The sequence below is a fragment of the Bos mutus genome, chromosome 8 (genome assembly GCF_027580195.1).
Source record: "Bos mutus isolate GX-2022 chromosome 8, NWIPB_WYAK_1.1, whole genome shotgun sequence".
In the NCBI taxonomy this organism is placed as follows: Eukaryota; Metazoa; Chordata; class Mammalia; order Artiodactyla; family Bovidae; genus Bos; species Bos mutus.
Genome location: NC_091624.1, coordinates 46,423,803 through 46,438,201, shown reverse-complemented (window position 1 = coordinate 46,438,201; position 14,399 = coordinate 46,423,803). Strand labels below are relative to the sequence as shown.

Here is a 14,399-nt window from a genome sequence, read left to right as displayed (position 1 = left end):
CACCCTTCCCCAACCTGCCCCTAGCCCACTCAGGTTGGGAGCTGGTTTTATTGCCATTGTTGTCATCGCTGTTTTGCTTGTCTGTAGGCTGTGGGGTGTGTTTCCCTGCTAGCTCAGTGGTAAAGAATCTGCCTGCCAATGCAGGAGATGCAGATTCAATCCTTGGGTCAGAAAGATTCCCCTGGAGAAAGAAATGGCAACCCACGCCAGTATTCTTGCCTGGGAAATCCCATGGACAGAGCAGCCTGGCTGGCTACAGTCCGTGGGGTCACAAAGAGTCAGACACGACTTAAGAGACTAGCCAGCAACATCAAGGCTGTGAAGTGAGCCTTCCAAATGTTGTGGTTGGCATTGCTACCCATGCATGTGAGCCTGAGCATTTTTCTGCAGGTCTTTGCTGTGTGTTCTTTCTGCTTTGTAAGGTCCCTTCCTTGATTCTGTTCACCTGTCCCGGACACTCACTGCCTCACTTTACAGAGAGGGAAGCAGAGGCTCCGAGAGGCACTGTGAGTCCTGACTCCCAGACCAGCACCATTTCTGCTCTTCCCTTAGACATGAAGGGCAGGAGGTGGGCAGGTCTTGGCTGCTGGGAAGGGTTCATCCAGGGAACAGAAACCTTAGGGTGGCTTACTGTGGGTGGATCACCCGAAGCCAGCACCAAAGTCTTTGGACCATTGATTTATTCATGAAAAAATTGTCCTTTGACTCTCTGCCATGTCCCAGGTACTGTGTGAGTGCTGAGCACGGAGAATCACTCTGAGCCCAGCACTGCTCTGAGCACATCATTTTTAGTCATTCATGTCACCCTCACGGAAGGCCCCTGAGGTTGGTTCCAGTTTACAGACGTGGGAACTAAGGCACAGAGAGGTCAGAGAACTTGCCCGTAATCACCCAGTCAGTAAGTGGCAGAGCCAGGATTAGAACCCAGTGTCTGTGTCCTGACCCGTGTGCTGTCCTGCCTTGATGTAATCCACCAGCACAGGAGAGGCGAACTGTGCTGGGAGAGCTCCCGGTGAGAGGGTGGGGCCTGGAAGACATCCCCGAGGAAGGGCAGGAGGGCCGCCATCTGAAGGAAGATGAGAACCACCTGGCACAGGGGTAAAAGAAGGGTACCGGCAGAGGGAAGCGCATGTGCACAGGTGCTGCGCTGACGTGTGTGGTGTATTTAAAGAACTAACGGGCCTTCCCTGGTGGTCCCTACGGCTCCAGGCTTTCACTACAGGAGGCACGGGTTCAATCCCTAAGGGAACTAAGATCCCACATGCTGTGCAGTGTGGCCAAAAGTTTTTAAAAATTAATTAACGAAAAGAACTAAAGAAGTGGCTGAATCATGGAGAGCAAGGAGCCTGGTGTGAGAGGAGGCCAGAGGGGACAGATTAGGGCTCCCAGTGTGGTCGAGGGTAACCCAGGCAAGTACACAGAGGCTTGTGTGAGAGGACAAGGTGAGTGACGGTGAGGAGCCTCTAGCTCAGGAGTTAGGACCCTTCCTTCTTCAGGCCTGCAAGGGCCAGACGTGTGAGCCAAGGAGAGGATGGAGGTGAGGGAAGAAAGCCTGGACCAGTCAAAAAGGAAGGACAAAAGAGGTTCTAGATGGAGGGGCAGTAAGGATCTTAGAGGGCGTGGAAAGACCGGAGCTGGGTGTCACTGGAGCAGGGTCTGAGTCTTGGTAGATGATAACTGCCAGCATTTCTGAAACCTCCCCTCTGCTGTCTGTGGCATGGCCTCTTTGGTCCAGAATCACAAAAAGAATACACACTGGGTTAGTTTGCAAATCTTAGGCAACTTAATAGTCATCGTCAGAGTGGATGATATGACGTCTTGAGCCCCCCTCCAAAGGAGGGTATTTTTCTTAAAGTCTGTACAGACTAGGACATTTTTTATAGTTTTCTCTCAAATCCATTGGCCTCCCCCTTCTCCTTGTTTACTAAACAGGGTCCCATCAAGAGAAGCAGAGTAACAGCTGTTGGTGATTGTCATAGTTCAGGCTGCAAAACAAAGTACCTTAGATGGGGTGGCTTATAAATTGAAGTTTAATTCTCACAGTATGGAGACTGGGGGTCCAAGATCAGGGTGCCAGAGTGGTGGAGTTTGGTGAGGCTCCTCTTCCAAGTTGCACGTTGCCACCTTCTCAATTCCTCATGTGGCCCAAAATAGAAGCAAAATCTCTCTTTCTCTCTTCTCGTAAGGACATGGATGGCATCACGGGAGCCCCACCCTTATAACCTCACCTAATCCTAATCATCTTCCAAAGGCCCCACCGCCTAACACCACCATCACTTGAGGGGTTAGGGTTTCAACACAGGACACAAACATTTAACCCATAACAAAGATCTTCCTTGGGGCCCTCAGCTGAACACCTCCCAGCTGAAAGATCCCAGGTGCTTCCAACATGCCAAGACATCCATGTCCTCCCCACAGGCACCACCCTGCAAAGTCAAGCTATCCCCCATGGAGATCGGTGCAAAGGGAAGGGGCTGATCTGAACCGATTGCTGTATAGTAGCCCTGTTATTGGAAGGTCAGCTGTGCCAGGCAGAATGCTGTGGAAATGAAGACCATGTGCATCAACTGTATCTGAGAGCAAAGATGTGATTGGGAGAAGCTGAATGTCACAAAAGCAAGTGTATCTTCCCTACTCTAGGTCACCATTGCAAGTCTGTGCTGCTTCTTAGAAAGAGCAAAGTATTTCTCAGACTGAGTGTGGCTTCTAAGAGCTCTTTTGATGCCTGGGGCCGCTTCTCTTCTGGGCTGGACCCGCCTGACCCTGACTCCTGTCTCTTTGATTGCTCCAGGGCATGAGCTTCTCCTAACATTCATCCTTTTACTTCTGAAACCCAACCTTGGCCAAGAGAGTACCCACTGTGGTTCAAATGCTCTATATGTATCTGAGAACTCAGGACATGTGGGAGAGGATAAGCCCAGCTCTCCTTGCCCCCTTGCCCCCATGTCTTTCTAGCTGCAGTCCACAACACACTGGGGGCTTGTGGAATCAATTTTTTAGTAGTTCATGAGCAGCATTTTAACAAGGGAAATAGAATAGGGTAGAAAATATCAACATTCTCTGCAGGTAAGAAGACTAAAGCTTGTTTCAGTTGCATCAATTTACATGGGTTGTGATGTAAAATGTATTTCTTACATAATCAAAAAAGTTTGAATATTTTAGCCAAAAAAAAAATTGTTTTAATGAATATTCACCCAAAACCTGGCTCAGCCATATGAATATTAGCAAAGCAGTGTGTCCCCTCAGCCTGCAAACCATTTGACTTTCTGATGAACCCACCTCAGCATTCGAGTTATGAATAAGCAGAGTCTGCTTATTAGTGTGTTAGTTTCAAACAGGTTTATATATTGGAGAAGTTTAACCAGAAATGATAGCCTGAGTTTCACCTTTAGTTGGTCCTAAGCCATTGCTTCTTTCCATTCCTATTTTTTTGTGATTATCAAAGCTGTGTATATTCATTGTACTAAATGTATGCAGTACCAGAAAGGGGAAAAAGAACTTACAAAGGAATCACAATCTAGCCACCCAAAGGCCAACGCTGTTGGTATTTGGGAAGATCACTCTGCAGTGTTTTGTGCTGAGTATTTTTCTTTATGTGGCTGAGATAAATTTAAATCTATAATTTTATATTCTACTTACTGCATTTAATGTTAAATATATGCAGTTACCCATGTCATTAAGAACTCTTTTTTAATATAATAAGTTTGTTAGGATGTACTAAAATTATTTTTCTTTAATCCCTACTTGTTGGATACGTAGATATCCAAACTTTTATAAATAGTGCTGCAGTGGGCAACTTCGTGTATGAGCCTTTCTAATTATCTCCTCAGAATAGATATCTAAAAAAAAAGAAAAACTGAAATTTATGGAGTCAAATAGTCTAAATCGAGGTATATAGTACTTCATCCTGAAATACCTTCCAGAAGGAGCTAGTAAACATCTGCCCCAGCTGTGGATATAAGTTCCAGAGGCACCCTTGCCAGCACTGGGTGCTATCCATTTGCTTTTTAATTTTTATTAATTTGATAGGCCAATAAGTATGCCTTGTGTTAATTTGCATTTCTTTAACTACTAGATAGACTGAACACGTTTTTTTTCTACTTTTAATGGCCATTTGCTTTTTTCTTTTGAGAATTATCTGGATGGTCCTTTGAAGCCTGGGGTTTTTAAAGGGCAATTATCATTATCATCTTCAATCAGCTGTGGATGCAGGGAGCGATTATGGTTTTCATCATCTACGGCTCACTCCTGAGGTTAGGAGCGCGCTGGAACCCTGTCTCACCCTGACCTCATTTCTCAAGCAATTAAGGCTGAGGTGGTCTAATAATAACATGGCTGTCATCCCCTCTTTTTATTTTTTAGCCCTCTGCAGTCTGCACAGTGTCACCCCCGTTCATTATCTCAGGTTGAGCCACATCACAGCACCAGCATGCAATGCCTTCCCCCTGTTAGAGATGTAGAAACTCAGCAGCATGGGGTCACGCCTGGGACAGAGTGAATGGTGGAGTAGGGATTCGGGGTCCTCTGACCCTACCTCTGATGTTCTGACCTTTGCCCCATAGCCTTTGGGTGTGTGTTGATGGAATCCTGAAGGCACTTTTCCAGGTGTCTGGGATGGATTGTGTGAAGGGAGACTCTTCTGCCCTTCCTGGTGTCCAGGAGCCTCATCAGCAGTAGAGGTCCCTGCTTGGGGATCTGGAAAGGGCAGTCCATGAAATGAAAGAAGAGGAAGGTTAAAGTCTAGTCATGTTTGGTAGAGGTTTTTTCCGCCCCCCCCCTACTCTTGGCAGGGAATAGATTTCCAGAGATTATTCACTTTTTATTTGCTTTATTTTTTTAAAAATGTATTGAAGGATACTTGCTTTACAATATTGTGCTGGTTTCTGCCATACATCATCATGAATCAGCCACAGGCACACATATGTCCCCTCCCTCTTGAACCTCCCTCCCATCTCCCACCCCATCCCACCCCTCTAGGTTGTCACAGAACACTGGGTTGAGCTCCCTGTGTCACACAGCAAACTCCCACTGGCTGTCTATTTTACTTTAGAGTTTGACCACATGTATTTGTTGGTTTAAAAAAAAATTTTTTTTAATTTACACTGCTGCCCGCTGAGGTCAGGACATGCCAGCCTCCTGCTACCCACCCACAGCCCAATGTCAGCAGCACCCTTTGAGTTACAATTATCATCTTCATTTTATAGAAAGTAAATCACAGAGAGATGAAGTACCTAGTTCCGGGTAACCCAGCTTGTAAATGGGGAGAGGTTGGGATTTGAACCCAGGCTGTTTGATTCCAGTCTCTGTTATTAATCTCTGTGTATCACTGCCTCTCAGTTATATATTCAGTAAAGATGTTCTTTGGATTTAAAGAAATGTCCACATCCCCCCTCTTTACCCATCTTAAAATGTGTGTGTAAAGGGTGGCAACTAGGAGGGGAGTCTGCAAGGATGGGGTGAGAAGTGAATCACTATGGAGACGGACCTGTCATCTTTTGGACAAGGGGTAGTCAAGGCAGTTCAGATCTGAGTCTGTATCAGAAAGTTCGGCTCCTGGAAAATTCCCTGGAAGTGTGATGGCTAGAAATATGCACAGAGCAGGGCAGGGTAGGAGATGTCCGTTCTGGGCCAAATGACCCAGGATAAGTCATGCCTGCTATCTGGGTTCTGCTGCCAATCCTCCTCTGGGAGATTGGACCTCTGCATCTTGGGGGGCTCTCCAGCCCTGGCATGCTGTGTTTGTGGGTGCTGACTCAGAATGTTTTTATTAAACCCAGTGCTCTTTCAATTAGGTAATTTGTTTTCTCCAAGACGCCCATGGGTTTTTCAAGTATGAGTTAAATGTTAACAGCACTATGTCAACTGAATTAATGGTTAAAAGATTTAACAAGACTTTCTCTGTCTGTTTTCAATTTCCTCCACAGGGACGCGAGAGACAGATTTTACAGGAAACCATTCACAATTTCCACTCTTCCTTCGAGAGCAGCGCCAGCAACACCAGGGCTCCTGGAAACAATCCCTGCACGTGACCCTCCTCCTTGTGGTCAGCAGCGTGAGCTTTCTGAATCTCAGTATCCTCTTCACATGGCCGATGCTCCCGCCACCATCAGACCTTCCCCATTCCCTGAAACACACTATGCCTTGGCACACCACTGTGCCTTAGTCCCGAAACACCCATTTCCCCCTCCCTGCTGGAGTAGTTGGTGATGCTTGTTGCTGTAACAAAAGTCCGACATGGTAGAGACTTATTCTCCCATGAAGTCCAATGTGGCTGCTTCTGCTTGGCAGAAGCACATGGTGATTCAGGGACCCTGCTCTTTTCATCTGTGGCTCTGCCGTTCCTGGGAGCTTCCGAGTCTTTGTTTCTGGCTGGCAGAGGGGAAAGAGATGGTGAAGAAGGCATATAGCCATTTCTTAGCTGTCTTGCTCTTAACTGCTCACGTTCCACTGGTTCCTCCATCTTATGTCCCATCGGCCACTCATAGTCATGTGGCCCCACCTGGATGCAGAGGAGACTGGGAAGTGTAGTCGTTGTTCCAGTAGTGGCCTCATAATACAGAACTCTGTACTTAGATGGGGAAACACATATTTTGGGGCAAGATTAGCCACTCTTCCATATTTCCCTTAGACCTTCTAACATATCCCTAATGGTTCCTAATGTCGCCTATCAAATGAAGCCTTTCTCCGCTCCCTTACACAGAACTCACTCCTCCAGCCACTGGGGCCCCTCACCGTTCTGTGTGATGACTCTGCTTTAGCACGTCTCTGCACCTGCTGTAGGCAACACACAACAGCTGTTCAGGATGTGTATGTTGAATGCATTTTTCTTTCTTGCAGAGGCAGCCTTTTATATAGGAAAAAGGGGGAGGCCCAAGGTGTCACCTTGAGGGATCTCTTTTCCTTCCGGACCTTCAGTCTCCTTGTCTGTGGTCAGGCAACACAATGCTCTGATATTCCATGCTGCTCACCCTGTAACACTGTAGGGCTTTTCCACTTTGAGCGGGAGCAGAAGACTCTCATATATTCCATTGTAGAAGGACTTAGGTGCTCACACTTTCTAGGTGAATTTGGAATTTTTCCTCAGGTCACATTCCTCAGGAGGGAGTCAGCTCGTGTAGTTTTGTACTGTGTCATATTCTGGGAAAGGGACTTTGACTTTTAGGTCCAACAGGTTTCTGAAATGTTTTCAAGCATGTAATTCATTCAACCAACACTTGCTGCATTTCTGCCATGTGCTGGGGGTGCTGAGATGAGTCAGATCCCAGTCCCCACCCTTGAGGACCCTGATAGTAAGAGAAGATGTGAATGGATGGTCCTGTCCTGAGGGGGAGCACGGACAAGTGGACAGAGCGTGTGCTCTGGACTCAGGCTCAGCGTTCTGGTCCAGCCCGGCGGCTAGCCAGCTGTGTGGCCAGGTCAGGTAACTTGGCTTCTCTGTTGGTGCTTAGAGCCAGCGTGCGTCAAGTACCTGATCTGTGGGACATGCACAGTGGATGGGAGCCTTTGCAGAGTTGTCACCTTTACTGTGATCTCTGCTTGGCTGCATACTGGTCTCCTTAGGAGGTACAGCTTCTCATCTCCCCCTCTCCTGGCCATGAGCGCCCCTTCCCCCTCTGCTGGCTGCTAGAGGCAGTCATGACCGTGCTTCCTGGAGTCTCATTGTATTCTCCCTCGCGTCCGTCGATCCAGCAGGTGCTATTCCTCCTTCATCCTCCCACCTGTAGAAGCCACCTTCCCACATAACTGGAGAAAGAGGTTTTGTTTTAGACATCACTGACAGACGCCTTTATAAATGTTCCTCGCGTCCCAACCTTCTCTAAGGAGACACAATCATTGAGCACCTATTTTGTGCGGCTGCTGGACTCCAATGTCATCTCTCCTCACCACCAGCCTGGGGGCTGGCATGGTTTAACCTCATCCTGCATGCTGGGGACACAGACACAGAGGAGTGGAGCTGCAGGCCAGTTCCCCAGCCGGGAAGGAGCGGAGCTGGCTGAGACCTGGGTCTAGTGGGCTTCTGAGGCCATGCTTTTGCTGATTCTCATAGACTCCTGGGGCTAGAGGCACCAGGGATTCTCGTGGTTTTAACGTATTCATATCTTTAGAGCCTATCAGTATGTGTAGGGTTGTTTGTCCCTAAAATACACATGGACCCCTGAGTTAGGTGCTGTGAGGTTTTGTGTCCGTTCTTTGCTGGTCTCCTGCCCTTTTCGTCACTCCTGTATTTGCACAGCTGTCACTTGGGTAAGTTTGATAGAATCTGTGTGACATGCAGGAGTCATGCTGGGGGTCAGCTTTCCACAAATGCACACCTCCAAGATCTCATCTAGTGACCCCAGGCAGATAGTCTGCTCATTCTCATTTGGCAGATGGGAAAACAGGCTCACAGCAGCTGCTTCCTTCATCTTTTTCACTGGACTCAGTGGTTCTGAGTCTTTTTCTCCCAGGAAGTTTGTGGGCTGGTTGGTGAGAGATCCTTGGCACCCTTTCTGGACCATGGTCACCCACTTCCTGGTGGCCCTATGAGGTGATCCATCAGCATTCCTCAAAGTACGTTCCTTGAAACCCTACTTCCATAAAATGTTAACAGGTTTTTTAATAAAAAATAAAGGGAGAGGGAATGTATATGTGCCAGTGGGGGTGAGGCTCTGTGGTTAATAGGTTAGGCAGATACTGGGTCAAAACCCAGTCACATAATTTTTGCTATATACACCTCAGAATCCTTAGAACTCCACACATGGGGGAGTAGCTCAGTCATGTCCAAGTCTTTGCCACCCAGGCTGCAGCACACCAGTCTTCCCTGTCCTTCACCATCTCCTGGAGTTTGCTCAAACTCATGGCCGTTGAGTCGATATGACTGGTAGCATTTCCCACATGTTTGATCACAGAATGCTGCTTCACAGCACTCTTACCAGACGGGTTCCCTGAACACTGTCAGGGAAACCCTCCTGTGACTGGGTAGCAGCAGTCATGAGGCCTCACAGCAGCTGGGGGTGGGCCCAGGGGCACTCAAGGCCCTCAGCTGGGTCAGGGTCTTTGGTAAACTGCCTCTTCCCAGCAGCTCTCTGCTTGGCAGTGGGACATCATGGTGAGGGCATCCTCTGATGGAGAGGATCTGAGCAGGATCCTGCTCAGAGGGCTCTGCATCCACGGTGTCTCCTGCAGGGTCAGATCATCATTTCCCAGTGCTGGTACAGTGTGCTATCTGGCAAGTGCTGCGTGTCTGAGCCCTGTCCCCAGTGGCCAGGAGAAGGCTCCCACCTCCTTGCTTCAGCACTAGACCATTACATGGAGGCCGCAAGTTTTGCAAGAAGACATTTACTTTTTCATTCACCGTACATTTACTGAGCATTTACCCTGTGCCATCCTCTCCTTGTGCTTTGGATTCAGAGATGAAAAAAACTCACCTCTGCTCTTAGAATCCACAGTAGCATAGAAGAGACAAGCACATAAGTGCCTACAAGCAATCATAATAAAGGTGTGTGCTTTATAAAGGTGAGGACATCGTGGGTGACAGCTCAGGTCGGCATGGATGTGCCCTGTTCGAAAGACTGGGTCCAAAAGGGTGAGTCAGCACAGCTGGCAGGTGGGGAAGAGAAAGTGCTCCCCAGTTGGGGGGACAGTGTGTGAAGGCAGGCAGTGTATGACATTTATGGGTTAAACATTGGGGTATATTGCTGCTGCTGCTGATAAATCACTTCAGTCATGTCCGACTCTGCGACCCCATAGACGGCAGCCCACCAGGCTCCTCCGTCCATGGGATTTTCCAGGCAAGAGTTCTGGAGTGGGGTGCCATTGCCTTCTCCCTGGGGTATGTTAGATATCTGTTATTCCAATTTTTGGTTCTTTTCTTTGAACGCATAGCACCGATATAGCCAGTCCTAGCACTGGGTTCTGGCTCAGCCTCATCTTAATGGGTTCTGTGTTTCTTCCCCTCCTTGAGCCTCGGTTTCCCTTTTGGTTCCCAGGGGGGAGTGTTCTGAGGGTCAGATGAAGGTGAAGACCCTTTTCACACTATGTGGAGCTCTGCAGATGGGAGAAATCTCCATGATGGTTGCCTATTTGAAATCTTCTGTTAATCCCTCTGCCTACTCCTGCTTGCCCTGATGTAGTCGGGCTGGGTGGGTGGGGCCAGAAGCAGCAGCCTCCAGCCAGAGCTAGCCACAGCTTGGGTGGCTCTGCTGGCATTGGAGCCCTGAAGCGGTGAGGGTTGGAGGTGGATCCCCACCCTCCAGCTGTGGCCAACTCTGGTGTTTATGTCACTGGGATTCCCACCAAGGTGGACAGAAAGCATCAGGAAGGCCTTCCAGCCTGATTGCAGCAGCTGATCCAGGGCAAAAAGGAAGCAGGAAACCCCTCCAGTTTGTTCTTGCCTCAGAGCTGCCTATGGACACTGCCCAGCAGGCCAGACCCGGCTAGACAGTTGTGGACATCTACACTGACCTTCCAAGAAAGCACATCTCGAGGGCTTGGAACCCTTCCTAGGAAGATTCTGCAGCCCAGACTGAAGGTGTTGTAAAGCACCACCTGTACTTTTTTCAGGCAAGGTAATCAGACAACAGATTCTATTCAGCATATAAAGACACCTGATTCTTTCCCTGTTGAAGTCAGTACCAAATTCGGCAGGACCAGCCAGGGACTGAATCTCCTCCCTAGGGGAGATGGGTGGTAAGTCCCCTTTTCAGCTTCCTCCCTAAGGCAGGGACCACCCAGGGCCCGTCCTCAGGGTCCTTCCTGCCCAGTAGGTTCAGCCAACTGCCTTCCGTGTAAGGTCCCTCCCAGTTCCCATTGGAACTGCCTCTGTGGGGCTCATGGACACAGGGCATGGCCTTCCTCTTTTGGGAGACCTTGTCCCACTGTCCAGGTGGCAGGGACAGGGTTTGACCTCAGCAGAGCCCCTGGATCCTCTGATAAGAGACCAAAATGCTGTTTTGTTTCAGCCCTGCTGTGTGTTCCTGTGTTCCTTACCATTAAACATTTCTTTCTGTTATTGTTCTTTCATACAGGGACTTGATTCTTTGAAGTATTTTTTGTTTGCCAAATGTATATTAAATAATGTCTTCTCACTTTGATTTTGCTCATAGAAGGTATAAAATGCTGCTCAGATTTCTTCCAGTGAGAACTTTTACGGAGCAAGTGCCTATGGTGTGCTGGGCACTTCTGTAGCCTCACCTTCATGATAATCTCATGAGTCTGCCTTAAAATCCCTTTTCCACCAATTTGGTGAGCGTGGCACACATATTAACTTCACCAAGGTCGCCCTGTAACGGGGGAAGGTTGATTTGAATGCAGACCTCAGCTCTGAATTCTCCCCATGCTATCTTGCTGACTTTCCACACAGAAATGTTGAACTGGGATAAGCCAAGCCAACCACAAAACAAAACTTTGTTAGTCTTTATAGCTTGTTCACAACTTTTTCTGTGTGTGTAGGAGGAGAGGTGTTTATGAAATACTATAATACTATACACACACACACACACACACACACCCATACAGCTTGGAGATTCTCTTTGTTTCTGCTAAGAATCTTCACAAATTGGGGGACTCCCTTATCTCTACCTCTTCTGCTCTCAGTGTCTCATGTTGCCTGTGTTCAGCCCTATAGAGCATTTGGGAGACAGAAAGTAGCATAGGTCCCAGTCCCAAAACAAGTGAAAGGAGGCCAATGTCTGTGAGACCCCCAGAGTGGGGAGCAAAGACTGGGGAGACTGGGAGTAGGACCAACTCTCCATGAGGGAGAACATTTCAGGGACCAGGGCTACCTAGAAAGGAGAGCATCCCCCAGATGGGCCCCCAGAGGCTGCTCAAGCCCAAGGCAGCTGGAGAGGGAAACTCAGACTTTGGATGCAGATTGGACCAGGCAAGTGTTTGCCAAACGACCCAATGGTGGAGGTGATAGGAAGAGAAGTACAAGGCAAAGAGTATGAGGTTGGCCTTATTCCTGACGCAAGTCCCTATTACTTTGGTGGGGGTGGTGGTAATGGTAGTTTTAGTTTTAGAGGTGTGTGAAATCCAAAATCTGAGAAACATTGTTCTAGCTCACTTTTGAGTTCCAGCCTCCTGAGTCTGTGAAAATCTGTAAAAAGAAGGGGAAGTGGTTCCTCGATAAATATCAAACTTCCATATGACCCAGAAACTCTACTCCTTCCCCAAATAATTGAAAATAGATAGTCGAGCAAAAACTTGTATGCATATATTCACAGCAGCACAATTCACAATAGCCACAAGGTAGAAATAACCCAAATGGCCATCAGTGGATGAATGGATATACAAAAGTGGGATTAGCCACACAGTGCAGTATTGTTCAGCCATAGAAGTAATGATCCACACCACAACATGGATGAAATTTGAAAAAAGCCAAGAAAAGAAGAAGCCAGACACAAAAGACCACATAGTATGTGATTCCCATTTATATGAAATGTATAGAATTGGTCAATCCATAGAGATTTGGATTGGGAAGCTGAGATTTGGGGACTGAGGGAATGGGGGCCACTGCTTAATGTGTAGGCAGTTTCGTTTTGGGGTCAGGATAAAGCCCTGGAACTAGATAATGGTGATGGGTGTATCAGATATACAACATTGTGGGTGTGCTTAGTGCCACTGAACTGTACACTTTAAAAACTGTTAAAATAGTAAAATTTTATGTATTTTTTGCTGTAAAAGGAAGAAAAGGAGAGCTCATGACCTGGCTGGTCCTCCACCCTTCCGTCAGTGTTCACCTTCTCGCCCTTGCTCTTCAGTGTGAAGGATGGTAACCACCGTAAGGTCTTGCTCTCTCCCCTCTGCCCCCTGCCCCCCTCCACCTATGTACACGCACCTTTCTGTCCCCTTCATCAGAGGTGTCTAGATGGACTGCAGGTCCCAACCAGAGCCCCGCGCAGAAAACACGCAGGAATGAGGGGGGCCGCCCTTGTCCGGGCTCTGGGGGAAGCGAGCCCCTGGGGAAGGTGGGCCTGCTCCCTGAGGCACTTCGTGCTCCCTTGCCCTCCAGCCTCTTCTCTTGGCTTCATTTCCTATCTCCAGGGGCCTCGGGGCTTCTCTGCTTCACTTGTTCGTAGTTCCTTCAAAAGAATAATTGTCTCCACTTTACTCAATAAGAAACACTCCCTTTGAGTCACAGACGAGCGTTTTCAGAAAAGCTTCAGCATTGGCTTGGACACTTACTCCACCGACGGGCCCCAGGGCCTCCGATGCCCACTTCCACCACCAGCCTCTGCGCTTCCGGTGACAAGGCCCCTGCCGCCGTCTGCCGAGTTCCACTTTCCCTGCCCTGCCGCAGGGGTCCATCTCCAGACCGTTGCCTAAACTAGGCGCTGCAGGCCAGTGTGTACTCAGAGTCTGCGCCTACGGAGGCCGGCCTGTGAGCTGGGGCATTATGAGTGTGAGGCTGTGCATGTGTGGAGAGGAAGTTAAGCTGTAAAGAAGAACCTAGAACTGGAGACTACACTCCAGAGTTCCTGAAGCTTCTGTAGGTTCGCTTCATTGGTGAGGTGGTTTCAAGGGAAATTAACTTTACTAATTCTTCATAAGGGACAGTGGCCAAAAGCCTGAAGTCAGAGGGAATCCTCTGGGGGAGAGTCTGTCAGGCCACCTGAGGCAGCAGACTTGCCAGCATGTTGTGTACATGGTGGCAGCTTCCTCAGGTAAGCGAAATCTGTGGGATTTTGTTGTTGTCGTTGTTTGCCGCACGACGTGGCAAGCGGGATCTTAGATTCCACAACCACACCCCCCCCACTCCCTGCCCCACCGCTCCACTGCCCCACCGCGGTGAAAGCTGGGAGTCTTAACTACTGGACAGTCAGGGAAATCCGCTGATGGAGCACTGTCCTAGGCACTGGGGATGTCCAGAGGGCAAATCAAAGTTTCTGCCTTGGCAGAGCTTATGATCTACTGGGGTGGTGACAGTCCTGGCTCATAAGGCAGAGCAAGGGTTAACTTCGAGTCCAGTGCTCAATACTATGCAGGGCACTGGATGAGTGTCTGTGGGTCATCAGCTGTTGTAATCGCTCATTTCCTCTCCCTGTTCCTGGAGGGTCAGGGCCACATGAGCTCTTCCTCACTAGCTGCAGTGCAGGGAATGTTTGTGCTCTGCTGGAACCGCAACTCAGCACAGCCACATTAAGGAACCCTGAGCTGGTAGCAGCCAGAGGAGCTAGGTTATGGAACTGCAACAGGGCCAGGGATGCACTGTCCAAATGAATTGAAAGAACAATTGGAAAATATTTGTTAATCGCATAGCAAGGGGCTTCCCTGGTGGCTCAGTGGTAAAGAATCCTTCTGCAATGCAGGAGACATGGGATCTATCCCTGGGTCAGGAAGATTCCCTAGAGAAGAAAACAGAAACCTACTCCAGTATTCTTAGGGCTTCCTAGGTAGCACTAGTAGTAAAGAATCCACTG

General features: G+C 48.6%; 1 protein-coding gene across 2 annotated transcripts in view; it reads left to right on the top strand.

Moving 5' to 3' along the window:
• Positions 1-10,548, top strand: part of ANKS6 (ankyrin repeat and sterile alpha motif domain containing 6) — a 54,640-nt gene extending 44,092 nt beyond the window's left edge. For both annotated transcript variants that reach the window (XM_070375545.1, XM_070375544.1), the window contains exon 15: positions 5,925-10,548. In XM_070375545.1, the coding sequence (XP_070231646.1) occupies positions 5,925-6,029 (105 nt within the window). In that variant the 3' untranslated portion in view covers positions 6,030-10,548. The remainder of the gene's footprint in view (positions 1-5,924) is intronic.
• Positions 10,549-14,399: the final 3,851 nt, after the last annotated feature.